The 14,696-nt window shown below is 43.3% G+C and overlaps 8 protein-coding genes across 8 annotated transcripts; 5 read left to right on the top strand and 3 right to left on the bottom strand.

Annotated features, from left to right (window-relative positions):
• Window positions 1–81: 81 nt before the first annotated feature.
• Window positions 82–2,319, bottom strand: BYT42DRAFT_601890 (PCI domain-containing protein). The gene is made up of 9 exons (XM_051571036.1): window positions 2,075–2,319; window positions 1,912–1,994; window positions 1,551–1,846; window positions 1,275–1,499; window positions 1,070–1,214; window positions 832–988; window positions 676–766; window positions 537–605; window positions 82–479 (listed from the first exon to the last, which is right to left on the bottom strand). The coding sequence occupies exons 1-9, from the start codon at window positions 2,272–2,274 to the stop codon at window positions 462–464; spliced, it is 1,284 nt and encodes a 427-aa protein (XP_051426862.1). The 5' UTR covers window positions 2,275–2,319; the 3' UTR covers window positions 82–461.
• A 424-nt stretch (window positions 2,320–2,743) lies between these two features.
• BYT42DRAFT_490801 (26S proteasome subunit RPN7-domain-containing protein) lies at window positions 2,744–4,058 on the top strand (the record flags this gene model as incomplete). The annotated part of the gene is made up of 5 exons (XM_051564028.1): window positions 2,744–2,947; window positions 3,016–3,381; window positions 3,455–3,563; window positions 3,635–3,806; window positions 3,884–4,058. The coding sequence occupies 5 exons, from the start codon at window positions 2,744–2,746 to the stop codon at window positions 4,056–4,058; spliced, it is 1,026 nt and encodes a 341-aa protein (XP_051426861.1).
• A 239-nt stretch (window positions 4,059–4,297) lies between these two features.
• BYT42DRAFT_489727 (fumarate hydratase) lies at window positions 4,298–6,387 on the top strand (the record flags this gene model as incomplete). The annotated part of the gene is made up of 8 exons (XM_051563952.1): window positions 4,298–4,384; window positions 4,465–4,544; window positions 4,641–4,797; window positions 4,885–4,955; window positions 5,037–5,052; window positions 5,114–5,217; window positions 5,348–5,990; window positions 6,067–6,387. 8 exons carry the CDS (start codon window positions 4,298–4,300, stop codon window positions 6,385–6,387), a joined length of 1,479 nt encoding a protein of 492 aa, XP_051426860.1.
• A 479-nt stretch (window positions 6,388–6,866) lies between these two features.
• Window positions 6,867–7,279, bottom strand: BYT42DRAFT_542563 (uncharacterized protein; the record flags this gene model as incomplete). The annotated part of the gene is made up of 2 exons (XM_051565622.1): window positions 6,867–6,983; window positions 7,040–7,279. 2 exons carry the CDS (start codon window positions 7,277–7,279, stop codon window positions 6,867–6,869), a joined length of 357 nt encoding a protein of 118 aa, XP_051426859.1.
• Window positions 7,280–7,686: 407 nt separating this feature from the next.
• BYT42DRAFT_591705 (2-dehydropantoate 2-reductase) lies at window positions 7,687–8,652 on the top strand (the record flags this gene model as incomplete). The annotated part of the gene is given in 3 exon segments (XM_051570562.1): window positions 7,687–7,720; window positions 7,733–7,758; window positions 7,786–8,652. The coding sequence occupies 3 exon segments, from the start codon at window positions 7,687–7,689 to the stop codon at window positions 8,650–8,652; spliced, it is 927 nt and encodes a 308-aa protein (XP_051426858.1).
• Window positions 8,653–8,741: 89 nt separating this feature from the next.
• Window positions 8,742–11,350, top strand: BYT42DRAFT_174573 (uncharacterized protein). Its single transcript, XM_051562381.1, has 7 exons — window positions 8,742–9,016; window positions 9,082–9,329; window positions 9,391–9,470; window positions 9,531–10,080; window positions 10,146–10,226; window positions 10,286–11,031; window positions 11,096–11,350. Exons 1-7 carry the CDS (start codon window positions 8,830–8,832, stop codon window positions 11,160–11,162), a joined length of 1,959 nt encoding a protein of 652 aa, XP_051426857.1. The 5' UTR covers window positions 8,742–8,829; the 3' UTR covers window positions 11,163–11,350.
• Window positions 11,336–12,978, top strand: BYT42DRAFT_174635 (uncharacterized protein). Its single transcript, XM_051562382.1, has 7 exons — window positions 11,336–11,385; window positions 11,513–11,858; window positions 11,939–12,000; window positions 12,064–12,199; window positions 12,263–12,421; window positions 12,483–12,599; window positions 12,678–12,978. Exons 2-7 carry the CDS (start codon window positions 11,759–11,761, stop codon window positions 12,710–12,712), a joined length of 609 nt encoding a protein of 202 aa, XP_051426856.1. The 5' UTR covers window positions 11,336–11,385; window positions 11,513–11,758; the 3' UTR covers window positions 12,713–12,978.
• A 274-nt stretch (window positions 12,979–13,252) lies between these two features.
• Window positions 13,253–13,703, bottom strand: BYT42DRAFT_554880 (uncharacterized protein). The gene has a single exon (XM_051566620.1). It carries the CDS (start codon window positions 13,578–13,580, stop codon window positions 13,413–13,415), a length of 168 nt encoding a protein of 55 aa, XP_051426855.1. The 5' UTR covers window positions 13,581–13,703; the 3' UTR covers window positions 13,253–13,412.
• Between the last annotated feature and the right edge of the window lie 993 nt (window positions 13,704–14,696).

The raw sequence follows: 14,696 nt of genomic DNA, 5'->3' as shown, positions 1-14,696 counted from the left end.
AAAACATGGTGTTTGTACAGATAAACTTCAATAAAGTGGAAAAGCCAGTATTTGTCTATCATTTTCTTTTTATTATTCAACAGCAACAGGACAGCGGACATAGCACTTCAAAGTAGCCGATAAAAATAAGGAGTCCCGCATCACAGAGCCATCAAGCTGAAACAAGTCCAGGAAAACAAATGATTATACAATCCAGTTGGTCCGAAACACATGCTTTTGTATAAAGGTTTGGAACAAAAACTCAGGCCAAAAAGTAAGCTCTCTTTTTCAAATACTCCAGCAATCATTACTTCAACATCAGTTACTATGTTGTTGTCATGCTTTTGTTCACATGAGGTCTCGCATTCTTTCCAGAATACAACATACAATATTGCTGTTGTAAGGTTAGTAGATCACATCGATCAACAAACGTCATTTAATTTTCTTTTTACAAAACATAAGTCATCGCCTAGTCGTTATTTCTAAGTCAATGCTGCAGCCTAATAATTCTTGTGTCAGCATATGGCCATACTTGTCTACATGCCACTACAACCTACCTTTTGATACAAACTGGAGATCACCTTGTCGACTTGTTTCAGCGTATCGATGGCCGATTCATAAGTTTTCTGAATAGACAAGAAATTTTTACATGAGCACATTTGAATACAGTCATACCCTCATGGTCCGTGTCCTTACATCTTCTTCGGGTTCGTCAAATACGATCAAGCATCCGGCTCCTTGATCGAGAATACCATGGAATGCCTTGTCCAAAATCATCTGCGATAATCTATTGTTTGATAATAAAGGAAAGTGAGATGGGATTTCTTTCAATACTAAAAACATGCAGCTTACTTTGCTTCGACTTGTTGTGTGGGCAATTTCACCATATCGGCAATGTGCGAGATCTCTACACGCGAAAACGGTTCAATGATACGAACCAAGTTTTGCTCAAGTAAAGTATCATAGAGAGCAGCCAACTGTGTTCGAATGATAGGATCATTGTTCAGTTCTAAGCAGAAAAAAAAAGTTAGCGTTCCATTGATGAGTCGTCTATTGAATCTTGCTTTTTTTTTTTTTTTTTTGTTCGTACCATTTGTGTACGTAGCAAGCGCCGTTTCGAATTCCTGAAGATTTCGATTCTGATGTGCTGTGGCAACGGCCTTCATCGCCTCAATTTCGGGACCGGCATACTTTAAAGCCACTTTACCACCAATGATGGCATGGACATCATCGGTCTATCACCTATCGTAAATACTCCATTCCAGATTCATCGCGATCGATGAATTCGCACTTACCAAGTTGAGCATGATCTTGCAAAGTAACATATACTTTAAAGCCAATACAGCCTTGGCATCTTCTTGGCTGGAGTAGCCTTCAAAGGTTTCAAAAAAGTAGGAATACGCCGTCTTGTAGTCTTTTTCTTCAGCGTGTAAGATACCCGATTGCATATCGAGTGCGGCTTGCAATAGAGGAGGACAGTAGATGGAATTGGCAGATGTACGTGCCGAAGTCAACGCAGCCTACATCAGTTTTAGTATCCACCAGTAAACAAAAGATCCACTTGTACTTACGCGAGCCTTGGGAATATTTCGCAGGGCATGGCAGACGCGACTTTCGAGTAACTGAACTTCCACAAGCATCATCTTATCATCCAATCGTTTCAATTCTTTCAAAAGCTGCGAAATCAAATTCAACGATTCGTGGTACATCTTGTTGTCGAGGTACAGAGCCACCAAACGTGTCTCCAGTGATTGCTTCAAGAAGATGCGTTTTTCTTGTACACACCACTCAATGTTCTCTTTGCAAACTTCAATCTGAAGTGGCAGGCAGTTTGGTATTTCACTAAACATATCGACAAGTGTTCGAACTGATGAAATAGAAATATTAATACACTTAATACCTCAATTTTCTAAAAGCTATCGTAATACATACTGAGTTTGGCCGTCTTTGCTTTGGCGATCGATGACATGAATGCACGCGAGGAACGGAACAATTCCGCTAATTCTTGCGGTAATCTGCGTAAAATGCCAGTCTAGTGAGTGATCCCTATCCGCAGCTAATCTAATAAGATTATAAAAGGCAGAAAAATGCTTACTGAAGATCTCTGTAGAGTTCTCCCAGGTGAATGATTGCCAATTCTTGCTCTCGAAGTTCCTCCTCGCCCTGGGTTTGCTGTGCGAGAATAGCCTTGTATGCATTCAAGGCTTGGTCGTATTGTTTCGACTTTTTGAGTTCTTCGGCATGCTTCAGACGTTCAGTCCATGCCGAGGAAGACGAAGGGATGGTGCTAATCATGATGTGGTGCTGGAGATAAACAGTTGCCAATGAATGCCAATGTGGAGCTCCCCAAATACGAACTGCCTTTGAAAATTACGGAAAGGATTACGTGTCTTTTCGCTGTCACGGTGATGATGACGACTATTTCGAATTGCGACAGCACAAACGCGAACCCGACGACCGCCTTACTGAATTCCATACTCTTTTTGCTTTTTTTAACATATCATGTCCTTGCCATCTGACGAAAACGAAATCCCCAAGATCCCTGACCTTTATCTCGCTGTAAATATGATTAACCATAGTTGTTTTTACTCAATGTCGCTCATGCCCAGTTTGATAGCATCACCGCTTCATTGTGAATCAAGGACCTTCCGAATGGAAGGAAGAGTCTAAAAAAGAGCTGTTGAAGGCCATTGAAGAGAAGAGTAAGTTGCAACCTATATCTGTTGTTGGATTGCTGACAGTGCACTCATCGTTTGCATCAGATATGGCTCCTTTCTATAAGATTATCGTCGACGAATTCAGTATCCCTTTTGATCAGCAGTTATACACTCGCATGGAAGCGGCAAACACTGAAGCATTACAAAAATTCGACGAGAAAGTGACTGACGCCGAGCAGAATCAGGGTGAAACTGAAGTAAACGAAGCTTTACTGGGCAAAGCAGACTACTACGCCACCATTGGTGACAAGGTACGATTTTTTTTTCTTGGAAAGAAACGTCGATGTGATGAAAATGCCAACAAATGATGTTCTTGTAGGACAAAGCGTTGGCTCAATATAACGAACTTCTTGCCAAGTCCATCACGCTTGGTACACGCATCGATATCGTGTTTGCCCTTGTGCGTATCGGATTTTTCTTTGGCGATGACAACCTTGTGCGATCAAATATCGATAAATTAAAGGAGTTGATCGAACAAGGCGGTGACTGGGATCGTCGTAATCGATTGAAGGCTTACGAAGGTGTTTATCTGATGTCTATCCGCGACTTCAAAGGCGCCGCTCAATTGTTCATCGACACATTGAGCACATTCACAAGCACAGAAATGATGTCTTACCAAGACTTTGTCAAATACGCCGTTTTAACCAGCTTAATCAGTATGCAACGGGTGGATATTAAGAAAAAGGTAAGCTCGGCCCTCCTTTGGTATGATTTAGTGAAGGTAACTATATTTGCTCACTGTGTTGCTTTGCTTTTAGGTGTTGGATGCTCCCGAGATTTTGGAAGTCATTTCGGATATTCCTCATTTGGAAGATTACATGACCAGCTTATATAACTGCAACTATGCTCAATTCTTCCGCGCATTAGGTAAATTCTACTGTTTTGTCTTTCTCGTAGCAGGGCGTTTGACTGACAGTAACGATGGTTGGACATTGTAGCTGATGTGGAACAAACTCATTTACGCACATCCCGTTATCTCTATCCTCATATGCGCTACTATGTACGAGAAATGCGTATCGTGGCCTATGCACAGCTGTTGGAAAGTTACCGATCTCTCACCCTTGCCAGCATGGCACAGGCGTTTGGTGTTACAGAAGATTACATTGACCGGTAAAAGCGATAAAAAATGCAGATCATGTTCATAAGCGCTGTAACTAACATTGATATTTTTTGTCGCACCATTTCAGGGAATTATACAAGTTCATTGCAGCAGGACGCCTCAACTGTGTGATTGATAAGGTGAACGGTGTCATTGAGACCAACCGCCCTGATGCCAAGAATGCACAATATCAGACAGTGATCAAACAGGGCGATTTGTTACTGAATAGAGTTCAAAAGTTGAGCAGAGTCATCGATGTCTAAATCAGCTAAATAAACAGCATGTTTACCTTCTTTTTAGTCTCAATTATTTCAATAACCATCGATTCCAAGTTTGGAATCGTTCAATCCCACAGGCACGTCATGACCAAATGGGAAAAAGCCAAAGGCGGTGTGCTTAGTCGGTGTTTTAAATAGGCAACCCCCCGGTCTTTTGTGGAGGATCCCCCTTTTTTCTTTTTTTTTTTTCTCTTCCTTCACTCATTCCTCTTTCTTCATTCATCATGTTGCGATCCTTGACAGCGAACTCTCAACTCAAATCGGCGGCTGCCCGTCAAACCCGCTTGTTCAGCTCGGCCGCTGCTGCCTTGGTATGTTCCCTGTTCTTCAAAAACTAAAAGTCCCCACTGCCCGAAACTTTATGCCAATACCCGTTTTTGTCCAACTATAGCAAAAGTTCCGTGCCGAGCGCGACACTTTCGGTGACTTGCAGGTCCCTGCTGACAGATATTGGGGCGCTCAGACTCAAAGGTAATGTTATTATACTCCCGACCGGCTTCCTTCATCGCCTGTCTCAATCAACGAATGCCGCCGTGGCAGACTCAAGAGTTAACGCGACGTTTCTAGATCGCTTCAAAACTTTGATATTGGTGGTCCCCGTGAGCGTATGCCCGAGCCACTTATCAAGGCTTTCGGTGTGTTGAAGAAGGCCGCTGCTACCGTCAACATGACCTACGGCTTGGATCCCAAGGTCGGTGAAGCTATTCAGAAGGCTGCGGATGAGGTAAGTCAGTGAGGGGAAGAACGAACTTCGTTGCGATACGTGTTCCTCACGACACTTATTGTTATTCTCGATACCATCTTTCACCAGGTGATTGACGGTACTTTGCTCGACCACTTCCCCCTTGTTGTCTGGCAAACGGGTTCTGGCACCCAAACCAAGTAAGTTGTGACTTGTGTTCCATGGTCGTTGCATGATTTGATTGCTCATCATCACAAAAAAAATTTCCCGCGTTTGTGTAGCATGAACGTGAATGAGGTACGTGTAACAATAGATAAACAAAGATTTCATACACAATTTCGCTAATTTTGGAATATAGGTCATTTCCAACCGTGCCATCGAAATGCTCGGTGGTGAACTCGGCAGCAAGAACCCCGTTCATCCCAACGACCATGTCAACATGAGTCAGTCTTCCAACGATACGTAAGTGTGCATTAAATAAGAAATAATGGCGATCGAATCGAGAAATTTATAGACAGTGAAACGGAGCACCCCGGGGGGAGTTCAGTGGACAATGAGAGGAACTCGTTGACTTATATATATTTTTCCATAGGTTCCCTACTGCTATGCATGTTGCGGCTGTTGTTGAAATCAACCATCGTCTCGTTCCTGCTCTTACCCAGCTCCGTGATGCTCTCCAGAAGAAAGCTGATGAATTCAATCACATCATCAAGATCGGCCGCACTCACTTGCAGGATGCTACTCCTTTAACCCTTGGTCAGGAATTCTCTGGTTACGTTCAGCAATTGACCTATGGTATCCAGCGTGTCGAAGGTACCTTGGAACGTCTTTACAACTTGGCTCAGGGTGGTACTGCCGTTGGTACCGGTTTGAACACTCGCAAGGGTTTCGATTCCAAGATCGCTGATGCTATCGCTCAAATCACCGGTCTTCCCTTCAAGACTGCTCCCAACAAGTTTGAAGCCCTTGCTGCTCATGATGCTATTGTTGAAGCTCATGGTGCGCTGAACACTGTGGCCGTTTCGTTGATGAAGATTGCCAACGATATCCGTTTCCTCGGCTCCGGTCCTCGTTGTGGTTTGGGTGAACTTTCTCTCCCTGAAAACGAACCCGGTAGCTCGATCATGCCTGGTAAAGTGAACCCTACTCAGTGTGAAGCTATGACCATGGTCTGCGCTCAGGTGATGGGTAACAACACCACCGTCTCTATTGCTGGCTCCAACGGCCACTTTGAGGTATGTTTTATTTATGAAATGTTCATTTGTCAATGCAAACTATGATTTTAATCACGGAAATTGTGCGCTATTTTAGCTTAACGTGTTCAAGCCTGTGATGATCAAGAATTTGATCCAGTCTATTCGTCTTTTGTCCGATGCCTCTGTGTCTTTCACGAAGAACTGCGTTGTCGGTATCGAAGCTAATGAAAAGAAGATCAACGACATCATGAACGAAAGTTTGATGTTGGTGACTGCTCTGAACCCTCATATTGGCTATGATAATGCTGCCAAATGTGCCAAGAAGGCTCACAAGGAAGGCACTACCTTGAAGGAAGCTGCCATCTCTTTGGGCGTCTTGACCGAGGAACAATTCCAGCAATGGGTCCGTCCCGAAGACATGATCGGTCCTAAATAAGCAAGCATAGATTCATTTTTAAATATTCGCACTATTGTAGACGGTGACTCCCTTTCTCTCCCTTTAAGTTCGTATGCTCACTTTTTTTTTAAAAAAAAAAAATTGCTGTCCATGTATAATTGTATTGGTGCACTGCCCTATTCAGTCTCCAAAAACCAAACTTCACACCATCAAACTATTTTTCGCTGTAGTTCTTTCTCAGAATCGCAATATACCTCCACCGTAGAGCCGTAGAATTTCGTGCGCATCAAAAGAAAAGAAAGTTATCGAGCATGTAGAATCTGCCCTGCATCACAAAGTAGTAGAGTAGTTTCCGGATGACGATAGAAAGCGTTACACGTGCAACTGGATGCTGTCTGTGAAGCAGTGGTATAGGACATATCATGGAATAATCGAACTTTGACCGTCTGTATAAAATAATATAAGCAACGTCGCAACAATAAGATATCGCTGCACAATATATGAAGTAATTGGGTGGTTTATTTGTTGAATAATCTTGCTAGGGAGCTCTTGCCATCTTTGCTCAGAGAGGAGATAAGACTTGAATAGTATTTGGGATTGCTTGCAGGTGACAAGATTTTGTCCGACAAGGGATACTAAAAATAATCATATGAGCCAACGATCATACCTAATTGTCACAATGACAACACACCTTTAGCTTGAATTCATTATCCAGTAATCGTTCAAGTGCATCCAGCTGCTTTTTGGCTTTATCAATGTTGAAAACTTCAGTTTCACTCTGCAACGGTTGTCGAAAAGTCTCTTCCACTCGCTTGGCCAGCATCTGCTTCATGTCGCGATTAGGTCGTACTTTATCTGCTGGCCAATCCCGTACCAGGCGCAGGTAGGAACGGTAAAGAGCATGAATTTCCTGGCGTGGTATCTGCGACATGGTGATAGCGGAAGTGGATGAAGCCCGTTCGGCAGCACGGAGCACAAACTTGGGGACAGCTCCAACGGTTCCAAGGATAAGCCACCCGCACAGAAAATTCCCACCTTGTGCAGAAAAAAAAAGATGACAGGGCAGCACACCCCGCAACCGCAGTTCCTTTTTTACGCCCACCCATTCCACCTTATTTCCAATAAATCCATGTATACTTCTCTGTTGTCCTCTTTCCTGTACAAAAAGTCCTTTTGTGGCGAACCATAAACGGGAAAAACGCTGCAAATAGACTACTGCTGCGCTGACCCACTGGTACCACTTCAGTCTGACTTTTTTTACCATGCAAAAATCCCCGACGCACGATATAAGTTGGTTGACAGCAACATCCGTCGTTCCATTGCGCCTCTTTCACCCCCATGCGTTTTCACATTCTTGGAACCGGCGCCATCGGTTGCCATATAGCCTCGCAATTACGTCCGCATCATGAAGTCACTCTTCTTCTTCGCTCTCGACAGCATTGGCACGACTTTGAAAGTCGCAAAAGAACCATTAAATATGAACGTTCAGGAAAAACCACCCTGGTGCCTGACTTTGAAGCGACTGTCGCTGAAGATATTGGCGCCACATCCGATATTGACGCTCTTGTAGTGTCAACAAAGGCGCATCATACCGTCGACGCCTTGCGCCCTATTGTTCCTCGTTTGAAAGAAAGTAGCACCATCATTTTATTGCAAAATGGTATGGGAACAGCCGAAAAAGTAATTCACACGCTGTGGCCGAAAACATCTCCGCGGATCATGCTCGGAGTCAATCGACATGCGGTGCACAGAAAGGCACCGTTTGAGATTGCCCATTATTCTGGCTGGAATGATCATGAAGCACTTGTTCTCGGATACTACCCTACGAGCAACAAGCAAACATCAAGCGAAGTAGAAAACTCTTTTACCTCGATTCCTGATCTTAGCGCGGCTGTCTATCCCTGGGAGGAAATTCAAAGACGAATGCTGAAAAAATTGATCATCAATGCCAGTATCAATCCTGTGGCCACTCTTTTGGATGCGAAAAATGGCGCTTTGATATACGATAATCCATTTGCTGAATCTTTAATGCGTAAATTATGCCAAGAAGCCACCATGGTTTTCGGAAAGGATTTGCCCGGGGAAACGTTTGAATCTCTCTTCGACTCGGTCTGCAGCATCAGCCGATTGGCCGCTGAAAACGTCTGTTCTACCCTTCAGGACATCCGCGCCGGACGCCTTACTGAGGTGGATTATATTAACGGATACATTTGCAAGCGCGGTCAAGAACGGGGCATACCGACTCCCACCCATCAAGCTTTCGTCGAATTGGTCCATGCCAAAGAATGTGTGCTTGGTTTATAAAAATAAAAAAAAGACTGAACCCACATTTCATAAAGTAAATGCAGTCACGCGAAAAGCGAAAAACCATTCATTACCCGAATAAAGTTTCATGATCCTGCAGAAGAAAAAAAAAAATTGGATGAAGCAGTAAAAAAAAGGGCTTACCGCACCGTCTTTTAGCTTGTTTAATTGACAGGAATGAGTGAAACAGAAGATCCCCGACTGCCTGACAAGCATCGGTCTTCGGAACCGAAGGACATTGACAACGAACAAGACATTCAATCCACGCTATCCGCTGTTCAATCAAACGATGCCATCAAATTCATCAAAGGTCGCATCATCGCTACCAATCGTTTGCTGCGCACCCTTGAAACAGCTAAGAAGGGTAATCTTGAATTCTATTAAACGATAATAGCAGTATCACTGATAGTCTATCACGATCTGTATTAGAGTCGAGCGAAGATAAAGCTCGAATTGCCAGCTTGGTTGAAGAAGTGGCGGCGTTGAACCAGAGCAAGCTGGAACTCGAGAAGGAACTGACTACGGCGCGAATCGATCTTGGCCGCCTTCGTGAAACATCCATCAATGTCGAATCTCAGCTCTCGGCGCGTGTGCAAGAAGTAGAAGCGCAGCTAAAAAAGTCTACCGACCGCGAACGCCAAGTGGAACCAGTCAAACAAAATAACGGCAAGGAAGATGTAAGAGCAAATCGAGCAATACCTTACAAGCATTCAGTTCATTGATTTTATATGTTTTTAGTTTCTTGTTGTCCAGTTGAAGGCCAGAGTCGACGATTTGCAGGAGCAACTGAAAGAAAGCGAACAAAAGATTCGCAAGAGGTATGTATGCAAATAGTGGAACCATCTTGTTAAGCAGTTCCATTCACATCATTCAAAAAGAGCCAATGCCGCCGCTAAGAGCAAAGATGAGGAAATCGCACGGTTAAAACAGGAACTGGCCAAGAAAGAAAGCGAAGCGAAACGCGCCGGTGATGAGTTCATGGAAATCGAAGTTAAAAATATGATGCTCGAGAGCGATCTAACCGAAGCCAAGGAGGATTTGGAGGCAGCTCATAGCGAATTAAACACACTACGGGAGGAAATGCGTGTATTGAAGGAACACGAAAATATAACGAACGACCAAAATGACAACAATACTCATGAAGCACTTGTCGCAGCCCATCGAGAAATCACTGTGCTTCGAAACGAACTCGGCCATAGATACCAAGAAAACAAGAAACTGGCAGCCAAATTGGCGAAAAATGAAGATCACTTATCCAAACGCGATGCCATGGAAACCGATAACGATGTAAATAATGCAAACGGCCAAGTGCTGCACCTCCGCTCAAAAGATAGACGCTCTGTTACTCCTGCTGGTCAGGGCCAACAACACCTGATGAATGAACTGAGGCGGTTGATGGAAGAAAATGCCAAGCTTCATAAACAAAAGGTACTATTTAGATCACTTAATCATTGTGAGTGCTAATGACTCACTTCTTTTTTCACAATCTATAGCGTGTATTGCAAGAAAAATTAACCGAACAATTGGTGATTAATGCAGAATCCCAAGCAGCTTCACTTTCATTTCCAAGCTCGGTAAGTTGATGCTGTTTGCACCATAAAATGGGTCTCGTTATTAATTTAATTTATGGTAGTCGCCGTCCTACCTCGTTTCAGAAGGAAGGCGCATATCCTACGACAATGACTATGATAAGTCTTTTGATGCTGGCAGCGTCGATTTCCCCGCCTCAGTTTCTGACATCTCACGCACTTCATCTCGTTTCGAAGAAAATGGACCTAAATATGCTGTCTGCGATAAAACGCTCAAGCAGCAGTTGCACACTACACTTCCAGTGACCTCTTCACGACCTCAAACCGCGCGTAGCTCTCCTACACCGTCACCTTGCAGTCCTCTTCTTCAAAGCAATCCACCACCGGCTTTTAAACGAAGTCTTTCCATTGACACCAATCCCAGCACGTCCTCTGCTTCCAGTTCTTCTGCGCTTCCTGCCGTCTCTTCGCCTGCTACACAAACTACGCCATCCACAGGTGTGCCCACTACCGCCTCTACCAATACCCTCACCAAAACATCATCAGCAGCAGCGATGAATGCTTCGACAAAGGCACTTTTGCGCGATCAATCTATGGTCGTCCCGGAATCCAGTGTCACCGTGCCATCATCTTCAAAGATGACCAGAAAAGCCCGACCGTCAAAGCTGGAAAAGTTTGCAAAAGCCCGTTTACCGAGCAGCATGGCGTCTCTTAGCCGTAAACGTACAACACCCACTCCAGAGAAAGCATCCTCGGCCAGCGAAAAGAGAACGACTAAACGAGTGAAAATGACTCCAATTCCAGAATCCGAGTCTAAAATTGTCCCTAACACAGATACAGTGACTTGTAGGTATTGATTTTCTTGTTTTAGGGTTCGGGTAATGTAGGTCTTCTCAATTGACCCTCTTTTGTAGTGCTCAAGGCACGTATCGAAGAATTTGCAAAAGAAACGCCAGATTATATTTCCCAGCATTTCGATGAGATGAACGAATTAGCGAAAGACAAACTCGATTTGTTACTTGCATGTCTGGATGGCTTTTATCAATCACTCAAGAGCCACGGTAATCCTATCTCGAAGAACACAACCTTCACATATCTCCAATATGGTATAACGAATTACATGCTGACCTGTCCGACGTGGTGGGATCATCGAGAAAGGAACATTGCCTGGTTCTTGTATTTCTTGATTGCTAAATATGACAAGGTGACTAAACATGGAAAATTTGGTTCGATTGGCATAAATGGGAAAGAAGGGAAGGTCAATTAAAGAGGGGCAGACCGACCAATGGCAACTTTTTATTCTCCCGTTTGCTGACACACATGTTTTATAGCAGGATCTTTATGATAAAGTTTTGACATGGGCTATCGGAAAAGCCTTCTCTCACATCAAAGCGTCCAAAGTCAATTTGTCGTGGTAAGGTTGCCAGGTCAAAGTTTTTGTGCATTCCATTGTCTCACGCTTTCTTCCCTTCTTTATTATTCATCATAGTCGGTATGCGCGTCTCATATCTGTGCTTTGTAGAACAACAAACGATTTACAACGATTGCGATGCTTCTGCTATGATCTATGTCGCACTATGCCTTTGGAATCAAATGTTCTTACGACCACACTCAATGTGGCTCTTGTATGTCCTATTATCTTGTCACTCCATAAACCACCCGAAGTGAATGCTGCAGGTGAGTTATGAGTTCGATGCAATTCGCTCCGAGAAACGAACAACACGCACAATTAGCTCACTCTTTCCTCGACGTATTAGGTACCGATCTGGTTATCAAAACGCTCGAAAGTGTCATGGCAAGGAAAACCGTAACTGAACCAGTAAGTTGTCGTATTCCGCGATCAAGACGCATCGTTTAACGCTTAATTTTATCCTAGTTGAAGAATATATACCGAACGCTTTCTAATATTCTTGGCTGGCGATCCCTGGAACAAGTGCCACCGCTTGAGAATGTCATCAAAGAATTTGCGACGCTTTTCCAAATTGAAGACTTTAAAGTCCTGAGTACTCTCAATCCAGGTAAAACACTATTGCTTGTGCGATTGAAATTTTCATCAAACTCACAACGATGGTATCTTTTAGCGGCTTTTGAAGATTTGCGATTCAATCTCGTGAAATCCCTGGAATTGGCATTCTATCACATGACGCACTGGAACATCGTTTATGACGACTTTGTTCGTAACGTAGTCTGGCCAATGATGAATGAGGAAGCCCTTGCCGATATCGCCTTGGAGCTCATGGGTATGCACCATGATTTTTACCTCATTAATGATTCTTTACTGATATCTTCATTGCTGTATAGTACTACTTGGCCAATTCGGTTTACCGAAAAATGATACGGAACAAGAAAAGAAGGGTGTCCGATTCATTCGCGATCGCCTTTTACATATACTTTCAGTAACAGATATGCCGCCTGAAGGTAGGTGCAAAATCTGCAGGACCGTGACATCCGCGGATTTTGTTCTTATTTCAACTATTCATAGATCTCACCATACAGGTGACAGCTGCCCGCGGCATGCTCGTCTTGCATAATAACACAATATCCAACATCCGACCGATATTGACGTGGTTCGAAGCACTCCCTTCGACTTCCAAGTCCCATCTTCCAAATGACTTTTGTCAGCACATCGTGAAGATCCAAACAGCTTTGCGAATGCTGCGCTAAAATCCCTTCTCCCGACATTCGAACAACCACATACTCTACGCAACCCAACATGTTACCACACCTCATCGTACTTTTTCATCTATGCATAAATTTGTGAATAAATTTCATCTACAGAATTAGCTTTTGCTGCCACAATTGATAACCCAAAAACCAATCCCAATCAAGTGCTGACACAAAAATATGACGCGGTTACGAAGGACTTAATTTAAAGTAACATATCGGATAAAGGCACGTTTATCACTCAATACGTAAGTTTTTGGCACATCTAGCTTTAATTTTCTCAGGCTGGTCGGACTCCTTGCAGTAGCGCCAAATGACATTGAGGATAGCCAGTAGCTTCTTGATATTCGCCAAGGTGCAAAAGGAAGGCAAGTTTTCCAAGCCATCAGCAAATTGTAGATGGGCAAGTTCAATAAAGGTGTATGCACCAGTGGCTACCAATTGTATCAAGAAAGAAGTGCCATGCATGCCTGGAACGAGAAATTGTCAGTGCTATAGGATGTTGGCCTTTTTTTATTTTCCTTACCATGAATTTGAAATAGGATCGCTCCGTCCAACTTTTTGACATCAAGGTATTTTACAGAAGGTAATCAGACGCAGCATATCATTGCAAAGGCTGGACCGGGCACCAGATTGCTGGTTAACTTTGGCTTCACCAAAGCCAAGGCAATATGTGAAAGTCAGGCGAGGCTTCTTGGCCTTAATGCGCGTTCCGAAGCCTAACTCCTTCATCATATTACGCACTACCGAGTAGCGGCAATGCAGTACTTGTACACCTCAATAGCGGTCTTCTTCAAGCTCTTGCCGATTAAAAGGTGGTCTTTGAGGATGTTACAGTTGTTTTCGGTCCGTTTTATATACACCTTTATTCGTGATATGTGATTAGAAGAGAAAGATAAATCAAGAAGGCTAGCATGAGAACACTTTCTAAAGGCCTTCGTTTTGCTTACTATCTCGGGTACGTCATGGTTTACCCATTTTGGAGAACAATGTTTTATTTTGTGTGAAAAACACTCAGTATTTTATCATTTTTGCCATCATTGTAAATACCCATCAGCGTTCATTGTGTGATAAACTCATTCTATTTTCGGTTTCATCATTGACACCTTGGACTTTACATCTTTAATCCTAACAGATGATATATCAAATTTTTAAAGCTGATTGAACCTTCAGACTGTCTCGTGTTTTTCAAGCTGAAAGGAAAGATATGTCATTAAAAGGATCTGGAAAACAAGTATGATCACTTTGCCAAGTCCAAAAATTAAGGGATGCTTACTTGGTTATTTCTTGTGTCCTTAAGCCAAGGGCTACGTTGCCAATTATACAATAAACAAAATCAGTGAGGTGGACATTCTGTCACAAGGCCTCCAATTTGAAGGCAAGATGCATGCCTGAAAGCACCATTGTCGATTCAACATACAAGTTCGACATACACAAGGTTGTATTCATCAATATCGTCAGAACCAAGCAATATCATGGTTAAGAAGCAACGTACCCTGGCAATTTTCGAGAGTGCAGGCTTCTGAATTGATGAAGAGCCTCTGTATTCAACATGATCACTTACATATCCGACGCAGACATCACCACTCCAACCTCTCATTAGACATGGAATCCTCATCTCTCCATAAGTCCAGATATTCTTTCAATATGTCATTATCTCCTCCTCAAACCAAGGAAGCATTGTTTCTATCGGTAACCTACCTTTACAGAGACGATTACCTCAGAATGCAGTTGGTAGTCACCAGTGAGTACATTTCGATTGGAGTTGCTCACCTATAGTTTGCATTCTTCGTGCCTTAGTGAATATGAAGAAGCTACAGGCTATCAACGGTGTATTTTGGCGCTAGTGCA

The sequence above is a fragment of the Radiomyces spectabilis genome (assembly GCF_025331425.1).
Source record: "Radiomyces spectabilis strain NRRL 2753 chromosome Unknown BYT42scaffold_2, whole genome shotgun sequence".
NCBI lineage: Eukaryota > Fungi > Mucoromycota > Mucoromycetes > Mucorales > Radiomycetaceae > Radiomyces > Radiomyces spectabilis.
Note: the sequence above shows the minus strand (reverse complement) of the source record. Positions and strands in the feature narration are given on the sequence as shown.